This window comes from Alternaria metachromatica, assembly GCF_023757995.1.
Source record: "Alternaria metachromatica strain BMP 0045 chromosome Unknown scaffold_24, whole genome shotgun sequence".
NCBI lineage: Eukaryota > Fungi > Ascomycota > Dothideomycetes > Pleosporales > Pleosporaceae > Alternaria > Alternaria metachromatica.
Window position 1 is genome coordinate 333,251 of NW_026055515.1, and position 13,681 is coordinate 346,931.

Consider the following 13,681-nt stretch of genomic DNA (forward strand, 5'->3'; position numbering starts at 1 on the left):
GCCAAATGGCACTACATCAAATCGAGCGCCCTCTATATGGCGCCCACGATGCTGCCCATGTTCCGCTTGCCTTGGACCTCTGTTTTACATGTGCTTCCATAGCGCACTCGAAGCGCATCATCTCCGTCCTCCCTTTTCGACCTCCTTCCGCTGGAGCTTGGTAACCACTCGCTGCAGAGCCGTCTTGATCTCGCCCTTCTTAAACTGCGATAAGTCGTAGTAGTTTGGTGAGATATCCTGGCGGAGGTTAGTAAAACGTTTGTTAAAGTAAAAAGGGATGCACTCACCATGAGCCACTCTGGCTTGACGGATGTCACTGTTCGGATGTAGTTCTTGGTTGTCAAGACGAACTCGTTGTAGATGACCCATTCACTGTCCTCTGCAAGCACAGTGCTAGGGTGCAGAAGAACATTCTGCTCATCCTTTACGGTGATGTAGCTCTTGCCGTTGCCGTCGCGCTTGGCGACTTGCATAAAGAAACCGGCGACAAGTGCACGCTGTATGTTCTCGTAGTACTTCTTGTTCTCGAACGGCGTTGACATAAGTTCAAGTTCCTCGCGCTCCATTATGCGCTTCAGTTGCAGACGGACGTTGTCAGCTTGTTGCAGCGCTCGATAAGAGAGGAAATGGTCGTGGCACCACTGCTTCGGGTTCGCTTGCGCCTCCTCGCTCTTGAATGCATGGTAGACGTTGAGCATGGTAAGCTGGTCACCCTTGGGATGTGCGAACAGCTCCTTCATTTCATCCGCCCGCTTTCGGTTGTTGGCTGGACGGACGAAGATTTGGGGTACAGAGAGGAGCGCAGTAAGCGATAGGATCTCGTTTGAGCAGTAGAATTCGGGCGATGTGATGAGCATGACTGCCAATGCGGGATCCAGAGGGAACTGCGAGGCGAGTCCTCCGAGTGTGGTCAGCTCACCCTCGTCATCAAGACAAGCCAGGTAGTTGAGCTCCTCCAACGCACGCATCAGTGTCTCAGGCGCGGGCGGGTCCATCAGATCAAAGTGTACCAGATCGTCGACTCCAAGCTTCTTCAACTCTAGAACGGTACTAGCCAGATTTGACCTGAGAATCTCGGGGTAGGTCTGCTCGATGAGCTCCTTCTTAAAGGCTTGCTCGGTGTACAGACGGAAGCATTTACCGGGACGCGTACGTCCGGCACGACCGGCTCGCTGTTGTGCTGAGGCCTTGGAGATGGGCGAAACGAGGAGAGATTCGACACGGATACGGGGGTTGTAGACTTTTTGCTTGCTGAAACCGGGGTCCACGACGTAAACGATACCGTCAATGGTGAGAGATGTCTCAGCAATGTTGGTAGAAACGATACACTTGCGTCCGGGGCGGCCGCCGTGTGTTGCGGGCGGAGGCGCAGGGTTGAAGATCTTCTGCTGCTGTGCGGGCGGCAGGGTTCCGTACAGCGGGTATACCACGAGCGGTCCAGCACCACCCTCACGAGAAAGGTCCTGGGCCTCGAGGTTTATCTTCCTGCACGCATCCTCAATCTCCTCCTCACCAGTCAAGAATAGCAGAATATCGCCTTCGGGCTCGGTGGCGTGGATCTGGAGGACGGTGCGCAGGGCGGCTTCGACGTAGTCTCGCTCGGGAGCCGGCGTGTAGAAGACCTCGACGGGGTGGGTTCGTCCAGGTACGGCGAGCAGGGGCGCGTTGTGGAAGTACTTCTGGAACTTGGTAGCATCGAGCGTAGCACTCATGATGATGAGCTTGAGGTCCGGCCGCCTCAGGACGACCTCCTTCAGCAGACCCATGAGGATATCGGTAGCCAGGGTTCTCTCGTGAGCCTCGTCGAGGATGATGGTGCTGTAGCGCGTGAGGTTGTGGTCGTTCATGGCCTCGCGCAGCAACATTCCGTCGGTCATGTACTTGAGGATGGTGTTGGGCCCCGTCTTGTCCTCGAAACGGATGCTGTAGCCGACCTCCTCGCCCAGCTCGACGTCCATCTCCTCGGCCACACGCTGGGCGACGGACATGGCAGCGACACGGCGCGGCTGGGTGCAGGCGACCATCTTGGCATTCTGCTGGGGCAGGTCGTCAAAAAGGACGAACTGCGGGATCTGTGTCGTCTTTCCGGAACCCGTCTCACCGACGAAGACGAGGATCTGCGACTCCTGGTACAGCTTGAGGAACTCGTCGCGCTGCTGGTGGACGGGCAGGTCTCGCCTCTTCTTGAGGATGCTCATGTACTTGCTCGAGAGCGGGCGGCCGGTGAAGGCGTTGTTGGGGCCGTCTTCGGCGGCGTTGGCCTGCGCAGTCGTCGTCGCATGCTTCTTGAAGCCCTGGAGGCCGGAGGCGCTGCCGCTGTACTCGCTCTTGACGGGCTTGTCGTCGTTCCAGTGCGCCAGGTAGGGATTCGCAGCCGCGTCCATCTTGCCCTCGCCGTTGGACTCGGTCTTGACGCGCTTGACGCGGGCACTGTCGTCGTCGCCGTATTCGCGCTTCGTCATGGCTGTCATTGTGGTGCTGGGGGCGTTTGCGCGTGTCGGTGTCGCCTGCACTCGCCGTCCCAGAAAAAGTTATGCGACGGGCCCTTAGCTCCACTTACCGCGACTGCTCGCGCTTGGCGCAATCGACGACAGGCTGCAAGGCACCACAGCAATATCCACACGCCGCCATGTAGTAAATATATCTTCTCCACCCCTGGTGGCCCCTTCCTTCTACTCCACGTTCCTGCCGCTGTGATCACGTACCGCATCCCTGGTCGCGCGCCGCAGCATTGCATCCGCGACTTTGCTGACCCCGCGGTAGTCCGCAACATTCACCAACTTTTCTCCCACTAACACTTTTTCTCATCTTGGCCTAACAAATCCCGATACTATTATGGACTACTCGGAAGGCATGGGCGAGCATGCGCCCGTATTTTATATTGGCCAACATGAGTCGAAGCGTACCCTGGACGTCTCGCCCGAGTTGGTGCAGCATGCCCAAGATCTCGGAGTAAGTGCCTCCAAAACTAGCCAGAACCCTACTGACAACCTCCAGTATGATATGCTCACTAGCACCATCACCAACGACCACTTCCAGAACCGCGTCTTGAGTCTGCTCAACTCCTACACCCAAGCCCTCGCTGAGTCGCAATCCCAACCGCTCCCCTTGATACCTGCCTTGGACAACTTCGATACACCACTTAGCCCGAATGAGATTATTAGTCAATTGGTAGCATTTACCAGCTCATGGATCGATCTGTCTTCTCCAGACCCGATCATCTCCCATTTGTCGCGCCAAGTCTTTCACCTTGAGGTTGCCTATGCAGCTTTCTGTGGTGTTACCAATCTGGTCATCCCTGGACCAAGACTCGCTCACGGCCAGACCGGCGTGTCTCAGTATGCTCGTTCTATCAAGGAGGCGCTTGTCACTGGATCTTACATCCAGATGCACATCCAACTACCCATGGATGGGACGCAATCAGACTCCAGCAAGGACGACATGGGTGATCTAGCGCGCTTCGCAAGGCCAGAATTCGAGGCCAGCAGTGAGTCGAAGAACGTCGATTCTTGGAGCTCATGGGATGCGTGGAACACCATTCGGTCGATCTGCAAGTACCATAACAGGTTAGCAGTCATGCTCGATATGCCGCGTCGCCTGCCATCCTTGGCTGTCCAGTCACGTTGGTTCTCTGAGCCTGTGCGACTTCTCAACTTGCACGCTTCCTCTTTCCTAGTCAACGCTCGTCAATCTTACGTCCTGTCCAAAGCACACCAGGTCTTCATCTTCCGTTGCATGCGCCTGCAGCGCGGACCTTGGCTACTCATCTCGGATGTTGGCCAACTACCAGGTATTGATGATCCGGATATGATAATGTCATACTCCACAGGTCATCTATCCCCTCGCACTGTAGAAGATGCACCGAGCCCAGGATCATCAGGAACAGTCGCACCAACCCCAGCTGAAGCAGCCGAGATCGCAAAGAAGTTGCCTAAGAAGAGCAGTAGCAACAACGACCCAACACCTCACTTGAGCTACATGCGATACTTGCAGCGCAATCAGCCTCCTAAGAGCCAGATTGAACGGTTCGGTGGCGGATTCCAGGACTATCTCCAGAGCCCACTGCAACCCCTGACGGACAACCTCGAATCTATTACATACGAGGTCTTCGAAAAGGATCCAATCAAGTACGCTTGGTACGAGCGCGCCATCGCCCAGGCGCTGAAAGACTGGCATGCCGAGAGCAAATCAACCAGTTCTAGTAACGGTGCTGTCGTTATCGCAGTCGTAGGATCCGGTCGAGGTCCGCTTGTGACGCGCGCGCTAAATGCCAGCGCAAGCTCCGGTGTACCCGTACAAGTCTACGCCATCGAGAAGAACCCTAACGCATACGTTCTGCTTCAACGACACAACATCGAAACCTGGGGCGGACGCGTCACAGTCGTTAAGACCGACATGCGCGCCTGGAAAGGTCCGACACTCGCCGACGGCACATTCGGCAAAGTCGACATCCTCGTCAGCGAGCTTCTCGGTTCTTTCGCCGACAACGAGCTATCACCCGAATGTCTCGACGGCGTGCAACACGTCCTGAACCCTAGCCATGGCATATCGATACCCTCCAGCTACACCGCGCACTTCACCCCCATCTCCACGCCAAAGCTCTGGTCCGACCTGTATACTAGAAGTACCAGCGTCGACCCCAACGCTTTCGACATACCTTGGGTCGTCATGCTCACTCAATTCGACTACCTCTCCACCTCGTCCGAAGAGACCGTCGCATCCAAACAACTCAGCAACGGCACAAGGATGCAGCAGTTCAACCTCGAGGCCCCCCTCTCACCCAAGGTTGAAACAGCCTGGGACTTCACACATCCTCTTCCTCCCTCCGTTCTAGCACAATCTTCGCTCCGGAAAGGCGGTTCGGCGATAGGTGGCGGTGGTGGCTTCAGCGGCGGCGACGGCGCAAACGAACATAACCTGCGCTACTGCCGTATCGCTTTCCCCATCCAGGAACCTGGCGTATGTCACGGTCTCGGCGCGTACTTCGAAACCGTACTATACAGCGGATCAGAAGGACCGGTGGAGTTGAGCACGAATCCAGTCACTATGGAGGCGAAGAGCAAAGACATGATTTCTTGGTTCCCCATCTTGTTCCCACTCAAGGTATGTTATTCACTGATTTTAGGAAGTTAAGAATGGTGACTAATTCGTGTTGCAGACTCCCATGCAGCTCCCCGCAAACTCAGAGGTCGAAGTCAGTTTCTGGAGGCAGACGGATGACCGCAAGGTGTGGTATGAGTGGCTGGTTGAGAGCTATCTGACGGTTGAGGGACGGAGGATACGCTTGGATGTTTCGGATTTGCATTCTAGCAAGTCGAATGGGTGTATGATGTAGTCTGGTGCCGTCTGGAGCGTGGCTGTGTAGTTGGGATGAGAAAATGAGGGTACTGGTTTCAGTGTTCGATATACACCGCATCTACTGCCAGACAAAAGTTGGTGCTTCTCTTTCCCAGAATTGGAATACGATGTATATGGAAGCGTACTTTATTGCGGTAGAAAGGACCTTCTTGGACTATGTTGTAGTCATTATGATAGGTCAACGTGTGAAGTAAGAGACACAAGATGAGCAGCGTATGCTCACTGCGTATAGTACTCATAGCCAATAGAAGCATTCATGTCATAACCTGAAGCTCCTTGCTACATCATGTTTTGTGTAACGACCTGCTCAGCTCGAGCCAGAAGTCCTCGCGCACCATCTCCCAAAACCGCACTTCCCAGCCCTCTACGAAGGCGGCGCATCAGTATTCTGAGTCTTCTCCTTCCTCTGCACCCACCCAAACCTCGGGCTCCCGTTATTCATATCGAAGATCTAGAATACCACATTAGTATCATTTCCAAAATGGAGCAACAGTTTCAGCACAACTTACCGCATACATAGCCTTCAGCACAGCATCGCCATAGATATCCATATCCATAGACCCCCTACTCTGAATACTTCCATACACCATACCGTTTCCAGCGTCAGCGAAGCCCAAGTCCTCTTTCTGGAATGTCACCATGGCGTCTCCGATGGCGAGTTTGATCTCAGGAAGATCGGCCGCTTTAGTGGAAGTGGGGAAGACGTAGCCCTGGTTACTCTGGTCGTACTTTGCGCCGGGAATGGCTTTGTAGACCGCATCGACGAGGGCATCGTCCACGAGGCAGAGGGTGGTGCCGGTGTCCATGATGGAGGTGTTGCCAGATCGGTCGACTGTCTGGCCGTTGATGGTCGCGGATGTGGATGCGATTTGCCAGAAACCTTGGCTGTTATCGACATCGGCATAGTTGGGCTCGGACGCGCCGGAAGCGGTCATGACGTCTTGGTCGATGAAACCGAAGGTGTAGAAACTCTGGAGGTAGGTCAGAAAGATGTGCGAGTAAATGGTAGAGACACTTACTTCTCCCTTGTCAGCCTCGTTCGTGTCGCGCCAGCTACCCAGGTACGCGGTGAAAAGCTGCTCCTTAGCGCTCTTCTGTGCAATGATGTTGTCGACTGGCGTCTTCTGCGGCGTTGGAGAAACAGTGTTGATGGAACTGAAGGCCAGACCAAGGAGTCCGCTGCCATTGCCCTCGGCAAATTGCTGCGAAAGCTCCTTTGCTAGCTCTACAGCTTGGTTCTCGACTTTGAGACCACCCAGGTTTACGACATCAGTACCGACGTCACCGCTTGCGGAAGACGAGTCTCCGTAAGAGATCTTCCATGTCTCGCCGTCAAGTTTCTTGAATGTGCTTGACTTTGAGGGGTCGAAAGCGACTTGCTGCTTTGACGCATCTGCTGAACTGAGGATGTTCTTGGGAAGCTCGGTGGACCAGACCTGTATATCTTAGTAATGTGGTCAAATCGTCGAAGGACACAACATACCCAAAGATCCGAAGAACCAGTATCGAAGTCCAAGTAGATCTTCTGCTCAGGTGTCCCAACGCCGACTTCGCAGAGATACAACGAGTCGTTCTGAATATCTTCGGCAGGTACTTCACCTTCGGTTGGAGTGCCGTCGCTTGGGGCTGCGGCTTTGCTTTGCGCACCGCCTGGTGCCGATGTTTCGTTGCGCTTCTTGAGAACGTAGCGTGATCGCATGCGACCGCCGACTCTGCCGAACTTGCCTTGCTGTGACATGACCTTGGCCTGGAAGTACGGGCCAGGTTTTGTAGGGTGGAAGCCATCTATGCATGTTAGTTTGAGACTAGACGGGGGTCAAGATGGAGGGAACAGGTGACGAACACTTTGTCATGGCATAGACGTAGCTTCTCACTCCAGCGGGCTTGTAGGCTGGGCTACGGTGGACCGCAAGGCGTTGTAGAGATGCCATGGTGATATCGGGTTGATGGATTTGATGGACTTGTGGATGTTGATGACGAGAGTTTTGTTACAACACTGATGCAACAAGACAAAGTTGAGAAAGAATTACTTCACTCGAAGCAACGACGACGAGGCGGCATAAGTACCTTCGTGCCTTCCAACCAACGCATGCATCACGCCCACCTTGAAAGAAGCAAACCTACCTGCCCAACTGCAAACGCTCCAATCACCAGCGCTCGACCAGGAACAGGCGGTCACACCGGCCGGATTGTCGCAGCCGCGATCATGGGCCTACAAGCATGCGACCAAGCTTTCCAAGCTTTTATCAAGCTTTCGTTAAGCTCCGCGTGCCGCATATGGTGCGTCTGAAACAACGCATCCGCAGATCACACGCACGATGATGCGCGATGCGAGTACGGCTGTGGCGTTTGCACTGATAAGGACCCGGACAGCTTGACAGGTACAAAGGCAGCTGCGGCTGCGGCCGAGGTGTCGACGTAGTCGTCCATGCGAATGACATTGGATGAGTGATCTGTGAGTTTGTAAAGTGATCTGATTGCTCCGAGAGTAATGGGAAGCCTGCTTCAAGATGCGAGTCGAGGCCCTATCGGAAGCCCCGCAACATACAGCTCTTTGTCCCCGCGTTGTGGATCGCCCGCGATGCTGGAATGTGACCACGTACTCCTACATGCGCCGTGTGCGCTTTGTTACAGCGTAGGACAAGAGAGAGGTTCCTGGTTTGTGACATGTCTTGACTTTGGCTGGTCATCGTGAAGCTTTGTGCGTACCTTGGCGTGGTGGTGTTTCGGGAGACACGTAATGACGTCATTGGATACGCGTCATCGCTCGCACCTACCTGTTCCGGTGTTAGCAGGCATCTTCTTGTCGCCAGCCACCACGGCAATGCTCCTCCTCGCTGGGGGCTGGTATCTCTTCGATCATATACCTGATGCACGCATTGTTTGTACGGATCGGATCGCGAATCTGGTCATGCCATAATGTGAGTAACGCGACGCTTGATTTTGACGTTATTCTACAAACTTCCTGTGCTTGCAGAAGCACTACTTGGGTATATCCTGTAGCAATTTGAATGAGAGACGAACATCCTGCTCATTGGAGATGATGAGATATGTTCCAATTCATCAAAGTCATCCATACACTCGGCACGCTTTGCCCAAGGGAGTGACATAAGTACTAGAGGAGACAAGAGAAAAGAAAATAGAGTATTGAAAGCCTCAACACCTAACATCACGCGGTCCTGGGCTTGAAGATCAGGTCACATCGATCGTGCCTGCTCCTGTATCCATTCGCCTCAAAAGGCGCCATCGCCTCTGGCGTTGTCTCCGGCGCAAGTTCAACCTTGAACGCCCTGAATGTAGCCGCCAAGATGACTCGCATCTGGTACGTCGCCATGTTGCCTCCTGGACAGCGTCTCGCTCCTACACCAAAAGGAACAAGATGCTTCTTTCGCTCAGCACTGTATTCATCCTCGACGAGCCAGCGTCGCGGGTTGTAGGTATCGAAGTCGGGGAAGAGGTCGGGACGCTGGCGAGACATGCTGAGGGACTGTGTGGTGACGACCGTGCCGGCGGGGAGGTGGTAGCCGAGGACATTGATGCCACCCTCTGGTACGAGGCGGGAACCTGTTAGAGCGACTGGTGGGCGGAAACGCAGACCTTCGTTAACGCATGCACAAAGGAGCTTCAACGAGTCAAGCTCTTCGTAACCCTCGTGGGCGGCAACCTCCTCGTACAGTTCTTCTTGAAGACTTGGGTTCTTTGCTAGCTCGTAGTAGATGAATGCGAGGGCTGATGAGGTCGTCTCAGTAGCAGCGAGTACCTGGCCTGCCATTTCCGCGCCGATTTCCGGGTCCGTCCATGAATCTTCGAGGGGGTACTTTGCGTCTGGGTCAGTGAAGAGCTTGAAGACGTTGGCGGTTGAGTCCTCGGCCATTTCCTTGGCCTGCTTGCACAGCGCTGCGCCTAGGTCAAAGAGCTTGTCACTGGATCGTACGCGGAAGCGCGCATGGGCGAACGGGCTGTACTGGAGCCATGCGAATAGCCATTCTGGGAGACACAGACGCCAAACGACGAGAAAGTTGTACTCGCCGACAACGTGTGGGAATTCGCTGGACTCGAGGTCGACACCTGTACCGCCCATAACGACTTGCGAGTTCTTGAGGGTGCAGATGCGGAGGTGGTAGACAATGTCTTCCGACTTTTGACCCTCTGTCTTTCCGAGATCACGGACCATGGCTTCGATGTTGGTCACGAAGGTATCGTGCCAGAACTTCATGTTCTTTGTCGTAGTAGCAATCATGACGGGGTGACGTCTTTGCCGCGCGATGGGATGTTGAGGGTACGTGACAGTCCAGTCATGGCCGCCGACACGAAGGGCTCGAATAGATTTTGGCGAAGTGTCGAGATCTTTCCTGACGAAGATCTTCTCCACTGACTCGGAGTCGTTGAGAATGACGAGATTCGGTGCGATCCTGACGATGGGTCCGTACTTTGTCATGAGCTTGTCTGCCTCAAAGGACAGTCTGCCATGCCAACGTTGCCAGCGGATCCAGGCTGATGTTGCTGAACTGATCCAAGGTCCGGGTATGGCCCGCAGAGGGTCGATGTGGGCCCGGTAGATCATTTTGGTGATCTGGGTAACAGCCATGAGGACCACAATGGCCCCGACGAGCTTCCAGCGAAGCACGTAGGCATTTGACATTGCGCCTTGAACAAGGCTGGGCTTGTCAGTGACCAGCAGGTCGTGAATAGTTTCGTTCAACATGATGAAGAAGGCAAAGAATGGTCTTCAGACAATGAAGTACAGATGGATAAGCACGGGACGGCATTATATACTTTTCTCTGAGAATCGAACCTGTATCGCCGTTACTCACATTACCTTTTGCCTCGACTGGGAGCCATGTGCGATCGAAGTCAATCCTACCAGCCCGGTACCCGAAGGACCCTGATCCCCGCAGACCCTGGAGCCTCAAGGTTCGGACCTATCTCAAACCTTATACAAAAAAGGGTTTCGGTAGTTGATGTCACAAAGACGCGGAGAGTAACTGTGCACTAGAAGTCTACTGGCTGATGGAAGTATACTACCAGGTGACCGAAATCTTGAGGCAGCCCTGGTAACTTCTGCGTTTTGCGAACTGCGTACGATGACCTGATGGTTCCTCCGCAGCTCGCACAGCCCTATGGTGATGGACAGCAGTTGAGAAAAAGGAATGTTCGCAGCCGAGGCAAGTGGCAATGTCAATCATGTGGAGAGCACACAGAAGGCCCGACGTGTCGCGATGAAGTACCGAAGCACTGTTGTATGTTCGCCTTGGGTACCTAGTTAGGTGTTGATCGATCTCCCAAAGGCTTTTGCTATTGAACAAGCGCCCGTGTTCTGAAGCGTAGCCAACAACGTGAGAGTTAAAGCACCAATAAGGCTACTGGAAAGCTGGGCAGCAGAGCGCCGTTATACCCCAAGAGCGTAGGGTATGCCGTTGATGACCTCAGGTTGATTAATGCCCGATAACGCGGTGGAGAACGAGTTGCGAAGTCAGCGTAGTTAGAATTACTCATGTTCGCAAAGGGCGCATGTCGTGGTGATCGCTGACTCCGACGCGTAGACATCGTACTGACCTCGCCGAACCTCGAGGGTGTGTAGGACCTGGCGAAGTTGGAGGCGCCCATCCACGAGCACTCATTTCACATGAAAGATAGCATTTGTGCCCAATGTGGGCCCATAATTATTCGACCGAAGTGGCGCACAATACGAAGCTCATGCTGCTGCTTCAAGAAGCGAGTGCTTCAGCGTTGACGGTATCGAAGGGCGTCGTTAATGACATCGTGGGGTTATTAAAGTTGTGGTCATGTAAACTATACGGTGCAGGGTTGGTCAATTTCCCAAGAGAGTTCTATTTCTGTTAGAGAAGTCTAAAATTGTGCACATGGGGACTGTTGGTGAAAGCCAATATTGAAGCGACGAACGCACAATCAGGTTTGTTTGCCTTGGGCAACAATTTTGCGTTGCGCTACCACATGACGTCTAGGAGCAAATAGGGACGTTGGAGTAAGACGGTTTCATCAGTACTGTTGTACGTCGTGCAGGCGAACGTTCTGTGCTGTAGGGATCACGCTGCCCGTTCGGCGCGTCCACGGGCGCTTACCAGGGCGTATATCCGCGATGCGCATGAACAGGAGATCGGCAGGAGGCTTCGATGAATTGGAGACAACTGTGTGTGGAATCTGGTGATGAGCTTTGACATGGCGCTCACGGTCGTTGTTGAGCTGACTAGGAAGGTCGGAAGGCTGGGCACGCGTGCGAGAGCGAGAGAACAGGGCACGCTTTACCGTTTCGGGCGTTCCGACACGCGTTCCGCAAGCCTATGATAAGCATAGACCATTTGACGTCACTGACCCCGGTCCTCGAATCTCTCCTTCCCATCTTCGCTACCAGACCTCGCTTCATTTTCCCATCGAACGCATCTTCCCGTCTGCCTTTCGGTCCGTCCCAGATTATTCATCCCGTTTCTTGAGTTGGTCCGAGTCGTTGTCAGCAAGGTGGACCTCATGTCCGCGCAACACCCCATCAGATCGCGGCTTCGGCAAATAGTTCGCAACCACTGGCATCAATGCAGCGATCAACACGCCAAGCCATAGAACGGCAGTCGATACGGCAAATCCCTTCAGGTTGCGTGGTCCCTCAGCGCTGGGCCATAAAAAGCTTCCATATATGAAACTCGTGTGACCAAAAGAGTTGACCAGCGCAATGGCTATCGATCGCTTGCGTGCTGGTTGGGACATGACTTCGCTTGTCCAGTTGAGGATCAGAGGTACCGTTGTATACATCGCACCAGTCTGCAGGCATAGCATGGCATACTTCACTGCGCTATTGCTGACAAGAAGAGCTACTAAAGTAGCAACTCCGGCGAAAGCGAGAAGACCAGCGTTGTGCCATCTTCGGTCTTCGGTCTTGTCAGAAGTCCAGGACCTAACAATCGGTGTACGATTAGTGGATGTCTCTTGCCGTGCCTTTACAAGGGTTTACTTACCAGAACAGCTGAAACACGGCACCACAAGTCCAGATGGGTACCGTCATCCATTGGGCACTGGTGCTCGTATATCCCATTCCTCGAAGCATGGTCGGAATGAAATATGAAACGGTCAAGGCCAGGCAGTTCGAGGTGTAGATGACCATAAAGAGATATGTCCGTCCATCTCTGATCACTGCAAGGAATGCTTGGAATGGGGTGAGAGCTGCCTCATCGATGTGCCAGGACTGATCTCGATCGCGAAGGATACGGACGTGAGCAAGAAGGCGTTGCTCCGGAGAAAGCATCTTGGATTCAATTGGCCAATTGGGAAGGATGAAATACACTGGCAAGTGGGACGGGACATATTAGCAGTGTTCGCACCTTCGGCATATGTAGATTACTTACGCCCAAAGCCACAAGCAATGGTAATGATGCTCTCGATTATGAGCAGCCATCGCCAGCCCGGAATACCACGAGCACCGTCCAGGCTGGAAATTATGGCACCTGCCATGATACCACCCAGCGCTGGAGATACGCAGCCGGAGGTGTAGAAGATGCAAAAGCGCTTGCCTGGAGGATTACGTTAGCCACATGTCAGATTCCGAAGAGGCTGGCTAGGTACTCACCAACTTCTTTCTTCGTGTACCAGCAGGTCAGGATGAATAACGCGCCTGGATACAGTCCGGCCTCGATTGCGCCCAGAAAGAAACGTCCAATGAGGAGTCCTGTTGCGCTCTTTGTCTGCGACATTCCGAGGACTACGCATCCCCAGACCCACACAATCGTGGCTAAACCGACATTTATGAGTATTGACTCAGCATCGTTCGGCTGACTGGGTACGCTTACACAAATAGATCGACGGTTTTACCTTCATGAGGATCATGTTCGAAGGAACCTCGAAGATAACGTAGGCCACAAAGAAGAGAGATACGAGCATTGCGTATTCTACACACCGTCAGCTACCTCACCTCGGACACTATTGTGTGGTCTGTATTGGCAAACGTACGATTATCCGACAGGCCAAGTTCCTCACTCATGCCCGCCGCGTTGGCGTTGGCAATGTTGCTCCTGTCGAGATGGGCAAGTATGTACATCCACCAAAGGATTGGTAGCAAGATGAAGTCAATCTTTCGGACCAAGCGTTTTTCTTCCACAGTATCTGGCACATAGCCTTGCAGTGCTGCTATGATTGCCGCATCTTCGGCCTCTCCATATTGTATTTTCGGGGTTTTCTCATCGCTTGGATCAGAGGCAACTCGTTGTGCCAGATCCGGTGCTTCACCATCTTTGGAAGTCATGATCTTCGATCGTTGAGGCTTGCAGGGGGGACAGGGCGCCCGAGGAACAACACGAGAATAGTGAAGCCAGGCAAC

General features: G+C 53.7%; 5 protein-coding genes across 5 annotated transcripts; 1 reads left to right on the forward strand and 4 right to left on the reverse strand.

The window, feature by feature from the left end:
* Positions 1–117: 117 nt before the first annotated feature.
* On the reverse strand, positions 118–2,471 carry PRP43 (DEAH-box ATP-dependent RNA helicase prp43; the record flags this gene model as incomplete). The annotated part of the gene is made up of 2 exons (XM_049335347.1): positions 118–237; positions 288–2,471. The coding sequence occupies 2 exons, from the start codon at positions 2,469–2,471 to the stop codon at positions 118–120; spliced, it is 2,304 nt and encodes a 767-aa protein (XP_049185613.1).
* A 364-nt stretch (positions 2,472–2,835) lies between these two features.
* Positions 2,836–5,335, forward strand: J4E83_008451 (uncharacterized protein; the record flags this gene model as incomplete). The annotated part of the gene is made up of 3 exons (XM_049335348.1): positions 2,836–2,952; positions 2,998–5,103; positions 5,159–5,335. 3 exons carry the CDS (start codon positions 2,836–2,838, stop codon positions 5,333–5,335), a joined length of 2,400 nt encoding a protein of 799 aa, XP_049185614.1.
* A 387-nt stretch (positions 5,336–5,722) lies between these two features.
* J4E83_008452 (uncharacterized protein) lies at positions 5,723–7,289 on the reverse strand (the record flags this gene model as incomplete). Its single annotated transcript, XM_049335349.1, has 5 exons — positions 5,723–5,809; positions 5,868–6,329; positions 6,378–6,794; positions 6,842–7,143; positions 7,202–7,289. The coding sequence occupies 5 exons, from the start codon at positions 7,287–7,289 to the stop codon at positions 5,723–5,725; spliced, it is 1,356 nt and encodes a 451-aa protein (XP_049185615.1).
* A 1,238-nt stretch (positions 7,290–8,527) lies between these two features.
* Positions 8,528–10,063, reverse strand: J4E83_008453 (uncharacterized protein; the record flags this gene model as incomplete). The annotated part of the gene is made up of 1 exon (XM_049335350.1): positions 8,528–10,063. One exon carries the CDS (start codon positions 10,061–10,063, stop codon positions 8,528–8,530), a length of 1,536 nt encoding a protein of 511 aa, XP_049185616.1.
* A 1,727-nt stretch (positions 10,064–11,790) lies between these two features.
* Positions 11,791–13,606, reverse strand: J4E83_008454 (uncharacterized protein; the record flags this gene model as incomplete). The annotated part of the gene is made up of 6 exons (XM_049335351.1): positions 11,791–12,265; positions 12,327–12,651; positions 12,714–12,878; positions 12,935–13,096; positions 13,155–13,253; positions 13,315–13,606. 6 exons carry the CDS (start codon positions 13,604–13,606, stop codon positions 11,791–11,793), a joined length of 1,518 nt encoding a protein of 505 aa, XP_049185617.1.
* Between the last annotated feature and the right edge of the window lie 75 nt (positions 13,607–13,681).